At 44.4% G+C, this 13,366-nt stretch overlaps 1 protein-coding gene across 1 annotated transcript in view; it reads left to right on the top strand.

Annotated features, from left to right (window-relative positions):
• GRIN2B (glutamate ionotropic receptor NMDA type subunit 2B) overlaps positions 1 to 13,366 on the top strand; it is a 411,355-nt gene that overhangs the window by 359,977 nt on the left and 38,012 nt on the right. Inside the window, exons 7-11 of the mRNA XM_042991798.1 lie at positions 85 to 287; positions 1,056 to 1,227; positions 1,446 to 1,599; positions 4,982 to 5,107; positions 7,639 to 7,868. Coding sequence (XP_042847732.1) covers positions 85 to 287; positions 1,056 to 1,227; positions 1,446 to 1,599; positions 4,982 to 5,107; positions 7,639 to 7,868 — 885 coding nt within the window. The remainder of the gene's footprint in view (positions 1 to 84; positions 288 to 1,055; positions 1,228 to 1,445; positions 1,600 to 4,981; positions 5,108 to 7,638; positions 7,869 to 13,366) is intronic.

The raw sequence follows: 13,366 nt of genomic DNA, 5'->3' as shown, positions 1-13,366 counted from the left end.
TTAACAGCCTCCTGGGTGATGCTAAGGAGAGGTTGCTTAGGTCTCTGCCAGTGGTTTCTGAGTCTTTTGTTTACCCCTGTGCAGGTGGGGAAGTGGAAAGACAAGTCCCTGCAGATGAAGTACTACGTGTGGCCCCGAATGTGTCCTGAGACAGAAGAACAGGAGGATGACCATCTGAGCATTGTAACCCTGGAGGAGGCCCCCTTTGTCATTGTGGAAAGTGTGGACCCTCTGAGTGGAACCTGCATGAGGAACACAGTCCCCTGCCAAAAACGCATAGTCTCTGAGTATGGCCCCTTCCCCAGTGCTCCGGGTGGCATGGGATAGTCCGATTTCATACAGCTGTCAGCACCTGCCTGGGCTGGGACTTGAGGCATAGAATGAATTGGGCACCATGTTCAATTGTCAGTTACTACTGAGCCGTGGAATTACTAGCAGACCTGTGGTGTGATGCCTGGGTCTGTCCAGATCATGACCTGGGAGAACTACTGCTAACTCTGCTAACGTGTCTTTGGCCTTGCCCGGGACCTGAAATTTAGGAGATGTAAATTTGCATTGGTGTTCGTGCCATCATGCCCCGAAATTTTGAGATTTAGGAACATTTTTGGAAATGGGTAAAACTAATTTATACTGTTAGAAGTCAGGATAATGGTTCTCTTTGGTGAGAGTGGGAAGTGCCTGGAAGAGAGAAGAAGAGGGTAACTTTTCTGTACCTGGATTTGGTGCTGGTTAAATGGGCAGGTTGAATGTATACAGATTTTTCCAACTGAACCCTTAGGATAGGCGCGCTTTTCCTAATGTACATTATACTTCAAAGGAGCACTAAAAACTGTGAGGAAACGTTGTTCACTGTGATGAGCTAATGAAAGAATTGCAGTTCTGTCGTCTATCGATTTCCTCACTCGGGTCTGATACACATTGCGCTGAGCTGTGAAAGGGAGGCCCTGCTTCGGGGTTGGAGTTTGAATGGTAAAGGATAAAAGCTGCCTCTTGTATAAAGCCTTGTTTTGTTTGTTTGTTTGTTTGTTCGTTTGTTCGTTTCTTCAACCGGTTAGGAACAAAACAGATGAGGAGCCAGGTTACATCAAAAAGTGCTGCAAGGGGTTCTGTATTGACATCCTTAAGAAAATTTCCAAATCTGTGAAGTTCACCTATGATCTTTACCTGGTTACCAATGGCAAGCATGGGAAGAAAATCAATGGAACCTGGAATGGTATGATTGGAGAGGTGAGTGTCAGAAAGTAAGGGCCGTTTCCATTTTTCATGGGTTTTGTGTCATGTTAATATAAAAAAATGCTCATTTATAAATTTTAGAAAATACAAAACCGTGAACAGGCTCTCCTGTTCCCACTATACTAAGGAAACCACTGCCTGGCTGTATTTTCCTTGCGGTGGCCCCTGGCCTTCCTGAGTGCCCTACCTGAAGCACTGTGCCTTTCTCCCAGGTGGTCATGAAGAGGGCCTATATGGCCGTGGGATCACTCACCATCAATGAGGAGCGATCCGAGGTGGTCGACTTCTCTGTGCCCTTCATAGAGACCGGCATCAGTGTCATGGTGTCACGCAGCAATGGGACTGTCTCACCTTCTGCCTTCTTAGGTAAGTGATATGCTCACTGGTGTGAAGGACATGGACGTAAGGACAGATACTTGGTATGAGGATTAAGTGAAGGAGCGAGCACGTGGCCAGGCTCTTTCAGTCAGGAGGTGGTTTGCTAGGAGCCCATTTAATTTGGGAGACTTAAATATTGATTATTCTCAAATACAAACACTGAAGAATACCCAAAAACAATTGATAGGACAGCGTAGGACCCTGGAAGAAAACAGCCTTAGGCTAGTGATAATCAGGGTTCCTACTCTGGTCTCATTCCTGCAACTTACTCAACACTTGACCCTGAGCAAATGTGCTCCATCCTGGGACTCAGTTTCCTCGCCTGTAGAAGAAGGCATTTCAACTAGCTGATCTCAGATGGTACTTCTCCCTGCTTTAATACTTTCTAATTCTAGGGACGTCCAACTTCGGCTCAGGTCATGATCTCACAGTTTGTGAGTTTGAGCCCCACATCTGGCTCTGTGCTGACAGCTCAGAGCCAGAAGCCTGCTTTAGATTCTGTCTTTCTGCCCCTCCCTGGCTCACACTCTGTGTGTCTTTCTCTCTCTCAAAATTAAATAAAACATTTAAAAAAAATCTAAAAAAATAATTTCTAATTCTAGATATCATTGAAATGCCTTTTTAATTATCTTCAGAGATTGAAGTCGGTGCTACCAAAAGAGGCTTTTTTTTCACATACATTTTTCAGAGCTTTGAGAGATACAGCTGATCGGATGCTCGCTCCCATTTTACCCCGCCCTTCCTCATGTCGTTCTGTACTTTGCTGCTCTCCAGCATCGCTTATGTGTCAAAGCCTTAGATGTGATATAAGACCTGGTGAGATAAGGCCAAGATTTCAATTAGATGAGGTCCTTTGTGAGCTCATACCCCATATTTTTTGCAGAGGCCGTGAGAGCAAGGGGTTGGAAAATAAAATGTCACCTTGAAAACAGGACATTGGGCTAAGAGGCAGGAGGCCTGGCTTGGACATAAATAAGCTGTAAGCCCTTGGACGAGTCACCAACTCTCTGAAGGACTTCAACTTTTTTTTTTTTTTCATGAGGATATTGGAATAGACCTTGACTGATACTTCTTTAAGCTCTATCTGGCAGGCAGTGGGGGAAAGGGGACGTTTTTAATTAATGCACTATAAAATAAAGTTATAGGTTCCATAGAATTTTTCCATAAACTACTCGAGTTTCTCAGCTAGCCTTCTTAGAGTAGAGCAAATTCTGGACCTGCCAATTTCATGTGAAATACTATTAGATAGCACACACTATATGCATTAATCCTCATAGCAGCTTTATGTATTTTATTTGCTTTTTTACTTTGCAAGGATAATTGGAACATTAAGAGACACAGACAAAAGTGCATTCTAATTCTAACCACAATATAGCATTAACCTCAGCTTCTGAACTGGAAGAGCCAGTGATATATCAGCAAAGCCCTAAAATGACACAGTAGTGCCAAGCAGGGTGTGTGTGTGTGTGTGTGTGTGTGTGTGTGTGTGTGTGTGTGTTCGGAGGAGAAGCAATTAATTACAAGGGTAAAAGAAGCCAACATTTATTGAACACCTATTATGTGGTTTTCCAAGCAATACTGTACATCATTTTGGTATATTATCTCCTTGATACCATTATTATACACATTTTATGTCTTGGGAAACTGAATCTTAGATCTGTTAAGCAATTTTCCAACAATCTGTCAGTTCATAGCTGGCAAATCCAGGATTAAAGCCCAGAGGTGGCTGCCTTCAGAGCCTGTGTTCCAATAGTCGTGGAGCCATTTCAGAGTGCAACTCCTAAATCAGGAACCAGTGTGGTGGGCAGAGATACACTTTGCCCCAGAGTACCTCAGGTTATAACCTGGCCCTGCCATTCTGTAAAATAGAAATGGTGATACCATAATGAAAGGGCCATTATAAGGATTATATAAACTATACGGTGAAAGTACCTTCTAAATTGTAAAGACCAATACAAATGCTTGTTGTATTTTGTACACAGAAACTTGCCCTCGCCTCAGTGGGGGAGAAGGAAGCTCAGAGAGGATGTCTTTAATCTGGATAGGACTGCAGTCCATGAGAGCCGAGGGGAGGGGCCTTCCATACTCCACCATATAGAGGCTTTGAATTAAACCTGTTACCCTCACATCTCTGGCTGCCACTGAAAGGTTTTACATTTCACAGTGGATGTGTGCCTTATCGAGGTCCTTTTTAAATTGTTAAGTGACCGGGTTTGTATAATTCCCTTCAAAAGTCCAAAAGTAAAGCAGAGATTTCAAGTAAGAAGATATTTCCTAATTTCTAGCCAGTTTTTCCCTTTTTTCAACTTCATCTTTATTAATGATTTGGAAAATGGAAAAAACAGTATGTTAATTCACTTAGTTATGAGTTTACAATGCGATGTGACAGCTAAAAAGGCCAGAACTATTTTGAGACACAATTGAGGGAACATCATATCATGGGAAAGAATAGCAATTGTCCCTTTTTGTAGGCCTTCAGTGAGGTGGCTCTTGGAATATGGTGTTCAATTTCTAGACGCGTCTAAGCCAGAGAGGTTTGGATCAGCTGGAAGGGATTCAGCAAGAATGATTAAAGAAATGAAAGAAAGCACTCTCTTGCTGTTTTACCTGGTCCTATCCTATCAACCCCTTTCACTCACTGTTAGGGAATAGCTTGTAGTTGTTTTGTTAATTACAGCTGAAACAAGTTTCCTTGTCACCTGCTGCATCCCCACCGTGACAGTCACGGATTGTCAACGTGGATGGATTTTTTTTTTTGGATGTTGACTTCTATTCTCATACCCTAACGATGTTTAATAAAATCCACCACAATAAAGAGGGTTGAAAAGTAAATATAGGCTGGGAAGTTTAGAGGAGGTGAGGCAAGGGGGCAAAAGAGTTGTTCGTTGGATGTAATTATTACTGAACCAAGTTAAGCCAGAAGTAGTGACCGTGCCTGTTGAGAATGAATTTGCACACAAGCCTGGGAAGCATTGGTGAAAGCTTGTCCAGGTCTCCGTCATGTGGTGTGGCCAGCCATATAGGTGAGACCATAAGCCATGAACCACACCCATATGATTCATTTACTCCAGATCTAGTTATTCTTGTAGTTGTGCATTTGCTGGCCATGGCAGAAACTATCTCAAAAAGTTCAGAGGCAAGAAGCTCTCCTTCTCTGGAAGAAAAGAAACAGGGGAATGGAGACACCCAGACATAGCCTCTCACCTCTCCCCTGCCCGGGCCCTGGCTCTCTGAAGGGACACAACACAACTGTGGTTTGTTCTCCCCTCAGAAAACACGTGTTGCCTGAGCAAATGGATATGCAAATAAGTCAGAATCTGTTTTTGCTCTGTTTTAATTCTGAGCACTGATTTTTTCTTTCCTTCCCCAGAGCCATTCAGTGCTGACGTATGGGTTATGATGTTCGTGATGCTGCTCATCGTCTCAGCCGTGGCTGTCTTTGTCTTCGAGTACTTCAGCCCTGTGGGTTATAACAGGTGCCTCGCTGATGGCAGAGGTAAGGCCAGCTGTAGCCGTTGGCATTTCTGCGTTCTGTTTTTTTCTCGTTGTCACTTCCGGGCCTCTGTACGCCTCATGTGGTGTCTGCCCCTTCCCTAACTCATCCGTTTCCGAAAACGAACCCTCAGCCTTCTATGTCAACAGCTTGGCAACTCATTAGAAATACCCCAATTAAGAGGTTAGTCTGAATCGGTATGTCCCCTCGCTGGCAGAAGCCTCACCCAGCAAGCCCAGTTCCCCCCGGGGGTAAACGAGAGGAAAGCTAGCAGGAGATCCGCATGGCATAAACATGTCAGAGGAAACTATTTTGATAACCTTAGGCGGTGAGCAGTCTGTCTGAACAGATGGACTAACAAGGCAGATATACCCATATATTAAGAATAAAAACTTTAGACTGCCCCAGGGTACATGCAGGGTAGCTGTGGCTGAAAGAGTTCTCCACCGCCAAGGTACAAGATCTCCAAAGCATGTGACCCTGACTCAGATCCCTCTTCCAGGGGGTACAGACATCGGGTGTTTGAAATAAAATGGCCAACGGATAGCAATTCTGACCCATAGCTACTGTCGGGGGCAGTCCAATTTTCTGGCTAAGTGGGTCAAGAGATATGAGTGCTGCCCATGTGTGTGAGGCATTTATGAGACCTCACAAAACATTTACTAGATTTCTGAAGGGGGCCATGGGACCCTTGTGAATACATCCTCTAAAACTTTCTGAAAACCCCAGAATTAGGAAATAGTACACTTTTTTCTGAGTCTACTCCCTTCCAGAATGTGAGCTTTATTCTGAAATTATGCCTCCAAGAGAAAAGATTTTTTTTTTAACCTGCACCACACAAAGAATCATCAGTGGGCACTTAAAACACAAAGGTGCTTGGACCTGATTTTCTAATATTCTGATTCACTAAGTCCAGTGTGGAGCTTGGACCACTACTATATTCCAAAATAGTGGTTTTCTACCTTGGTTGCATAATAGAATAACCACCCACCCCACAGCAATTTAATAAGAACCTTTGGGGTTGGGGTGCTAGGCGGCAGTCTGTTGACTTCACAGTCCAGGCGGTAAACCATTCCTACCCTGAGGTATTTCTGGGTGCAGACCCTCCTTCTTATTTGGCTCGTGCATTCTGGAGCGGAGGTCTGAACGTCTCCACAATAAGGTCCAGTCAGGGGACTTTGTGCCTGTGCCCAAGGGTCTTCCAGAACCAGAACCTACTCCCCATCCCGAGGGCATTAGTAACAAGTGAAACCTCTGAGAAACACACAAGGACGTACATATGTTGACAGTGCCCAGAACTGAGGTTAGTGGATGCTGTCCCTTCACCTTGAAGAAATCAAAGAGGCGAAAAATCCAGCCACAAAATTCAAAGCAAGGGCTTATGATTACTTATTTTACCAAAGGAGGCTTGTCTTCGCGAAGGAACTCAACACGGGATCACTTTAAATATCAAGTCTCCTTGGGGCATTTTACAATGTATAACACTTTGATTTATGAACAACTTTTTAGTTACACATCTGCTTCATGAAATAAGGTCCACATGCACAGATGTGTGTGCACAGTGAGACACTGGGCTTGACATGTGTAGTCACTGATTTAGTTGTCAGAGCAGATGCCATCAGGATCACAGATAGCATCATAAGACGTGTGCTAATGTGTTGTGAAACTGTGCAGGCAGATGTTCATTTCTGCAGTGGAGGGGTTACATCATGGCAAGATTTTGCCATCGCCAAGCCCTGAAAGCAAGGAGGCCACAATAAATCTATGGGCAGAAGCCCTGGCACGGTGTGCGTAAAGGTTGGGGGGGAAGAGGTCAAAGACAGTCTACTTTTCTGCCCTCAGATAGTGTGGCAAAAGCCAGGTGTCTGTGACTTCCTCCCTGGGCTTCCTGATACTCTTTTACACAGAAGCTACCATGATAGGAAACAATTGGGATGTGTTGGCATTGGACTGGGGTCGAGGTTATCTTTGAAACATTTACTGCGAAGCGCTAGAAGCGAAAGAAGAATTAGAATAAAGGACATTCAAAGTCATCTAGCATCAGTGTGAATAAAATTCTAGAAGGTCCATGACAGTGGTAGAAGAGTCCACACAATTCTTGTGGACCTTTTTTTTTAAGGTTGAAATCCTTTCTTGGTTGGTACAAATATAAATTTTAGGAACAACAGTAATAAGGGCACAAGTGTGACAGTAGTGGGGTAGTTGCCTTTGTTATTATTCAGTTTTGATGTGATCTTGAGGGTCTCATATACACGGGGGCAGGAAGCCGGTGCCTGGGCTGAATCACAAACATTAGTTGAAGGAGGACCTCATGCACACCCCAGACCCCTGGATTTTCTTCTAAAGAGCCCTCTTCTGCCTTCCTGAGGGTCCCGGGAGAAGAGAGGCACAAGCTGTCAACTTAAAAGTGTCTGTATCTTAGTTGGGGTATTTCCTGCTCTGAGCAGGAACTTACCAGCTCTGTGTATTTGTAGGTGTAAATAAAATCAGTGATTCTGTCTTGACGTTCTGCCCTTGTCTTTTCGTCATGACAGAGCCAGGTGGCCCATCTTTTACCATCGGCAAAGCTATTTGGTTACTCTGGGGTCTGGTGTTTAACAACTCCGTCCCCGTGCAGAACCCAAAGGGGACCACCTCCAAGATCATGGTGTCGGTGTGGGCCTTCTTTGCCGTCATCTTCCTGGCCAGCTACACTGCCAACTTAGCTGCCTTCATGATCCAAGAGGAGTATGTGGACCAGGTTTCTGGCCTGAGTGACAAAAAGGTAAGAGAACCATTTGAAACTGCCCATCTTGCCCTCAGTCCTATTCTGAGCCATACTCGAAAGTTCTCACATACCTGTTAATTTTCTCCACCTTTGGAATCGGGGCAGTTCTTTCTTGTGTTTCCTTACGTGGGGATATGGGAGCAAAAATCAGGGTCCCTACTGAAATAATAGTACTTCACATTCGCCTTCTGATTTGTGAAAGGTTGGCAAAAGCACACCCTGGGCTGCAAATAAGCGGCTTGGTGTGGTCACGGCTTTCTGAGTATATGGTACCTCCTACCGGATGTGCTTGGGTGGCCCGTCAGCACAGGGCTGCCTGTTCAGTGTGTTATTAGAGGGTCGCCCCCGGCGACCCACACTGAGGGCGCTGGCCCATTGTGGCCTTCATTTTCCGCCCAGTGGGCTCTCCGTTTGTTCATCTGCACACCCGTGTGTTCCCAGGGCTAAGCAGGAGGGTGGTACACATTGTTCCTGAAGAGAAGGAACTGCTGTTGAACTCGACGATTGCCCCATGTGGTGCTGGTGAATAGGTGGCCCCCATACCCATGGCAGGCCCCCTGCCAGGCTGTGCAGTCGAGAAAGGAACGAGAGTCTCTGCTGGTTTGCATCTTTCCTGGAGGAGGATGTGCCAAACCTGTCCTACACACGGTACTCTCCAGGTCTGCCTGAAGCTTCACGGTTTCTGTGGGCCATCTGTCCCCTGAGGCCATGATAGCTGGGAGGGTCCAAGACTAGGGATAGGAGCTACCTCCACGGAATGGCCAGTAAGACTCGGGGATGCCCCTGCATCATTCCGGAAACTCACCCACAACAGATTTCCCACCCTGTGTTTCCTCAAGAGTGAGAAAATGTGAAGGGCACCCAGGTGACTCAGTCGGTCAAGCATGTGACTCTTGATCTCAGCTCAGGTCATGACCTCACAGTTCGGGAGATCGGGCCCCATGTCAGGCTCTGCACTGATCCTGCGGAGCCTGCTTGGGATTCTCTCTCTCCCTCTCTCTCTGCCTCCCCCCTTTCTCTCTCAAAATAAATAGAATAAACTTAAAAAAAAAAAGATTTAGAGAATGTGATTTCCCACCCCTTTCCCCAGGATGAAACTACAAGATATAGACAGATCTGTGTTTGGAACAGATAGGTCAGAGAGTCAATGATTTCTAACATAGGGCAGGTTTCCCCAAAATAAAATTTTAAACACTTGGCAAATGGTTTGAGAAGAGTTAAAAGGAAGGGCATAGGTTCTGATTTCTCCATCTACTCACCTCTGCTCACCAAGAACACTCAAAAGCATGTGAGAAAGGGAATGGAAAAATATATATATATATATGTACATATGAGGCTCATTCCCTGTGTTTACCTTGTCATATTAGCTCTTTCTCTGACTTGTCTTCCTTTGTTTTCTTCATTTAAAAAAAAATTTAACATTAATTTAATTTTTGAGAGACAGAGGAGACAGAGCCTGAGCAGGTGAGGGGCAAAGAGAGAGGGAGTCACAGATTCCGAAGCAGGCTCGGGCTCTGAGCTTGGTCAGCACAGAGCCCGATATGGGGCTTGAACTCACCAGCCGCGAGATCATGACCTGAGCCAAAGTCGGATGCTTAACCGACTGAGCCACCCAGGCACCCCCTTTATTTTCTTCATTTTAAAAAATAATACCTCTTATGTAGTTCTTCTTCCTTGTTTTTAAGTTTTTATTTACTTCGCTCTTCTAACGCATGATTTATTATTCATGTATTCATATATTCATGAATTTATTACTTAGTTCATTTTAAACATTTCTCTTTGGTCCTTCGTCAACATCTTTCATCATTATGATCCTGACTCAGAAAAGTTGAATTACATACCTCCCTTCACCTCCTGTTACACTAATTTCTGTGCCTGTTTCTGTGACAGGGGCAGCAGTGGGGCTAAGAACAGCTAGTTCTTCAGGGCTCCTCGCTTGAATGTAGCATAGATGAGGTGAACTGTGCCCGTCCTAAAACACGGATGGATGTGGCAGCAGCATGGTGGGCCGTGTCCTCACATGTGGATTTGCCAGAGGTGTGGCCTACCGTGTCTTCTCATCAGGCTCTGCGGAGGCTTGGTCGATCATGTCCCCACGCGGAATATGGTGGGACCATATCGCCATGCGGTCAGTAGTATGGCAGAGGTACGTGGACCACAGTCCCTCTTGGAGCTCTGGGCTACTAAGTGAGGGATCCACCATATTTATCATTTGGTTTTCTTCAAGTATCTCTGAGAATTGCTTAGGGCACTGTCTTTATCTTTCCCATACATTCACGAGCCACCTGGCAGCAACCATGCGATTTTCTATGTGAATTAAGCATAATTAAGGTGCAAGGAGACGGTTTTCCCTTCGGTGGTTTTGAAAGAACATATCGTTCTAGGCTGCTGAAACCAAAGAGGTTGTGCACCTGTCTGTCCTCCACACCACGTTGGTTATGTTCTGAAAAGTTGGATCCCATCAGTTCTTTGCTTAAAGAACGTCAGTGGCTCCCTTGCTTGTAGAATACGGACTGTTATTCTCAGGGCCTTTACATATGATTCCAGTGTATTCCAGCTCTTCAGTCTCGTCAGCCAGTGCTTAGTGTCTTGCGGCCTCCCCGCTAGGCCTCCTAGACTTCTTATCTTTGCCAGCCATGCCTCTGTGTGTGCGTCTTCCTGGGATGTTCTTCTCTTGACTTCACTCACTAAACTCCTACTGAAATTTCCAGACCCAGATTAGAGGTCACTTCATTTGTAGAGCTTTCCTTGGGTCATCTGGCTGGTGAGTCATACTCTCCACTGACGTGGCAGTCATCCATACCTTTATTAATAACACCTGTCTTCCACATTATCATGTAATAATCTATAGGCCTCTACCTAACTGTATCTCCCCCATTTGACCATGACTTCCATAAGGGCAGTGGCAATAACTTGGTTATCCTTATTTTAAAAAAGTCCGTGAGGAGAGGGGGAGATGGGATATATTTACGTAAGAGGCTCTCGCGCAGAACACCGGACTAAGCATTATAGGCAAAGGTAAAACAACAAGGGAGCAAGAACCCTTTCACAACTGTGTGATTTGAAAATACGTGAAAATGGTTATCAGATACATTTCAGAACTTTGCAAATGACAAAATAGTAAAGTGTAAGCATCCTGCCAGACATTGTGACATAATTTACATAATTATAGAAAACATTTAAGTAACTAATGACATATAACGCATATCAGTGTCAGGAATGCTAATACAAATCAGAAAGAGTGTTTTCTGAAAGTGCGCTTATAATCCCCAAATTGGTATTAGTTTTCCTTCCCAACACCTTTGGAAAACAACGTCTTGGGCCTGACTTTGCGTGACAGCAAGTGTATTCTGTGAATTTAGAAAAAGAGAATGTAAAGAATGAAGTTGTCAAGACAGCAGCAGTGAGAATAGAAATGAGGTGATTTTGAAGATTCTTCTTTCAGTGAAGTTAAATTTTCATCAAGGAAAGTAACACTTGAAATGGAAGAGATTTCTTAAACTTGTTTTCACTGTCACGGATGGCGTATCTTCCATACAACTCAAATCAAATGGTGAATATCTTGCGGTGATGAGGAGATGACATTTATAGCCATTAAATTTATATATCTTTAGGAAATTATCTTCAATTTTTTGGCGGAGAAATGTTCCCAGATCTCATTTATGGTAAGGCACAAAATCAGAGTGTTCAGAGTTAAGTTTCCATGAAAACCTATTTTGGGGCTCCTTTTCACTGGATGGCTTCCACTGTGCACTAGCACATTACATCAGTGAATTCAGAATTATCCCACTACATGCTGTAACTAAATATGGGTGCAAGTTCTAACATTTAGCAGCCCTACTGTACATTCCCTCGGCTCCCCCAGTGGGAGGAAAATGTAAGGAAGCTGGTGACATCTTTCTCCTCTTAACAAAGAGCCCACCATGCTACTTCTTCTACTGTTTCTCACCTATCCGGATGGATTTCTCATTTTGCAGCCCGCCGGCCACAGAAAGGAGGGGAAAGAGCCTGACCACCAGGTGAAGGAAGGGACATATTTACCGGGCCCATTATGTACGTTACCTATATCTTATATGCTTATTCTTCACGTAGGTACGATCATTCTCACTTTACAAATACGACACTGAGACTCTGGGAAGTTTACTGACTTCCCTAAAGTCCCACATTCGCAAGTGACAGAGCCAAGGTTTGAGTCCCTGGGTGTTTGGCTCTAAAATCACTTTGCCAGGATTTCTCCCTCGTAGCTCATCCCAGACCAAGTTACGACGTAGCTAAGGATTGGTATTGACACCCTGCCCCCGCTTTTTCATCTCATTTTCTGTTCTCTAACTTAATGACTTTCTGTATCAGTTCCACTTAACCCTCAGGTCACCATACACCGCCACCCCCAGGACTACTGTTACTACTTCTGTTCCGGATAATGGTAATAACAGTCATCGTTATTATTAATATAACTTCAACAATAATATCTCTGCAAACGTTTTTCTCAACTCTCACAAACCAGGCAGAATGCCAGTTACGTTACCTAGATTATCTCATGTAATGACACTGTTAATGTTTTCATTTGTGGATGAGGCAGCTGAAGTGGGAAAGGTTAAGTAATTTCCCTTTTGATGTTCTTCGCTGCCTAGGGCCCTTAAACAGTGTTCCATCCTGGTTAGATCCCAGTGCTTTGTTTCCGTTAATCCTCCTTCTTCCTATCCTCCCATCTACCTTGTCAAAGCATAACACGTTAGATCCTTTTCCTCTACCAAAAAGCAGCTATCTGATGAACTGATCCACAGTAATTAGACAGTATCTTAACATTTGCACTTTATTTAAGAAGGCTTTCAGAGGCATTACTTTAAATCGAGAATAATGGTGATTTCCAGTACTTGTGCAGGTTAATGGCCCACAAATTGACTTTAGCTTGAGCCCAGTGTGACCCTGAACTTTCAGCCCCTGCTGGAGGAGGGGAGAGGGGTGGCAGCAGGAGAGAGAAGGGACAGTTACGGAGTCATGGGGTGAAGAAAGCCCGCAAGGAGGCAGAGACTTTGAAGGTCGCTGGAAACCGCCATCCGATCATTGGGTTTCCAAGCATGTTTGACTGCGTCCTGCTTCACGCATTCTCACCACCAATGTGACGTGCACCCACGTTGTTTTTTGCGGTTTTTTTCTTCCAGGAACCCTAGGAATTTTTTATTAACTGTAAAATGTCCAAAAGGTGCTTGTCTGGTTAACAAGGACAACCTCCTTTGCTTGCAACATGGAAGGTATAATCAGGACAGCCTTCTAACCACTGGGGGAGGGCCTATGGCTTTTCTAGATAATGATTATTCTGAGTTTCTGTGAAGCCTCATAGGATCTTGAAGTCATCTCCTATCCTTTTGGAATACAGACAGTGTAGGATTTTTAAATCCACATGCACACAGGTTCGATATGCATTCTGGAAGAAAACCAGCCTAGCGATAAGCATATTTACACCACAGTACACGGACTTGTAATGTTTGGATGGT

Source organism: Panthera tigris, chromosome B4, assembly GCF_018350195.1.
Source record: "Panthera tigris isolate Pti1 chromosome B4, P.tigris_Pti1_mat1.1, whole genome shotgun sequence".
Taxonomy (NCBI): Eukaryota; Metazoa; Chordata; class Mammalia; order Carnivora; family Felidae; genus Panthera; species Panthera tigris.
The sequence above is the reverse complement of the archived record's forward strand: the minus strand, read 5'-3'. Positions and strand labels throughout refer to the sequence as shown.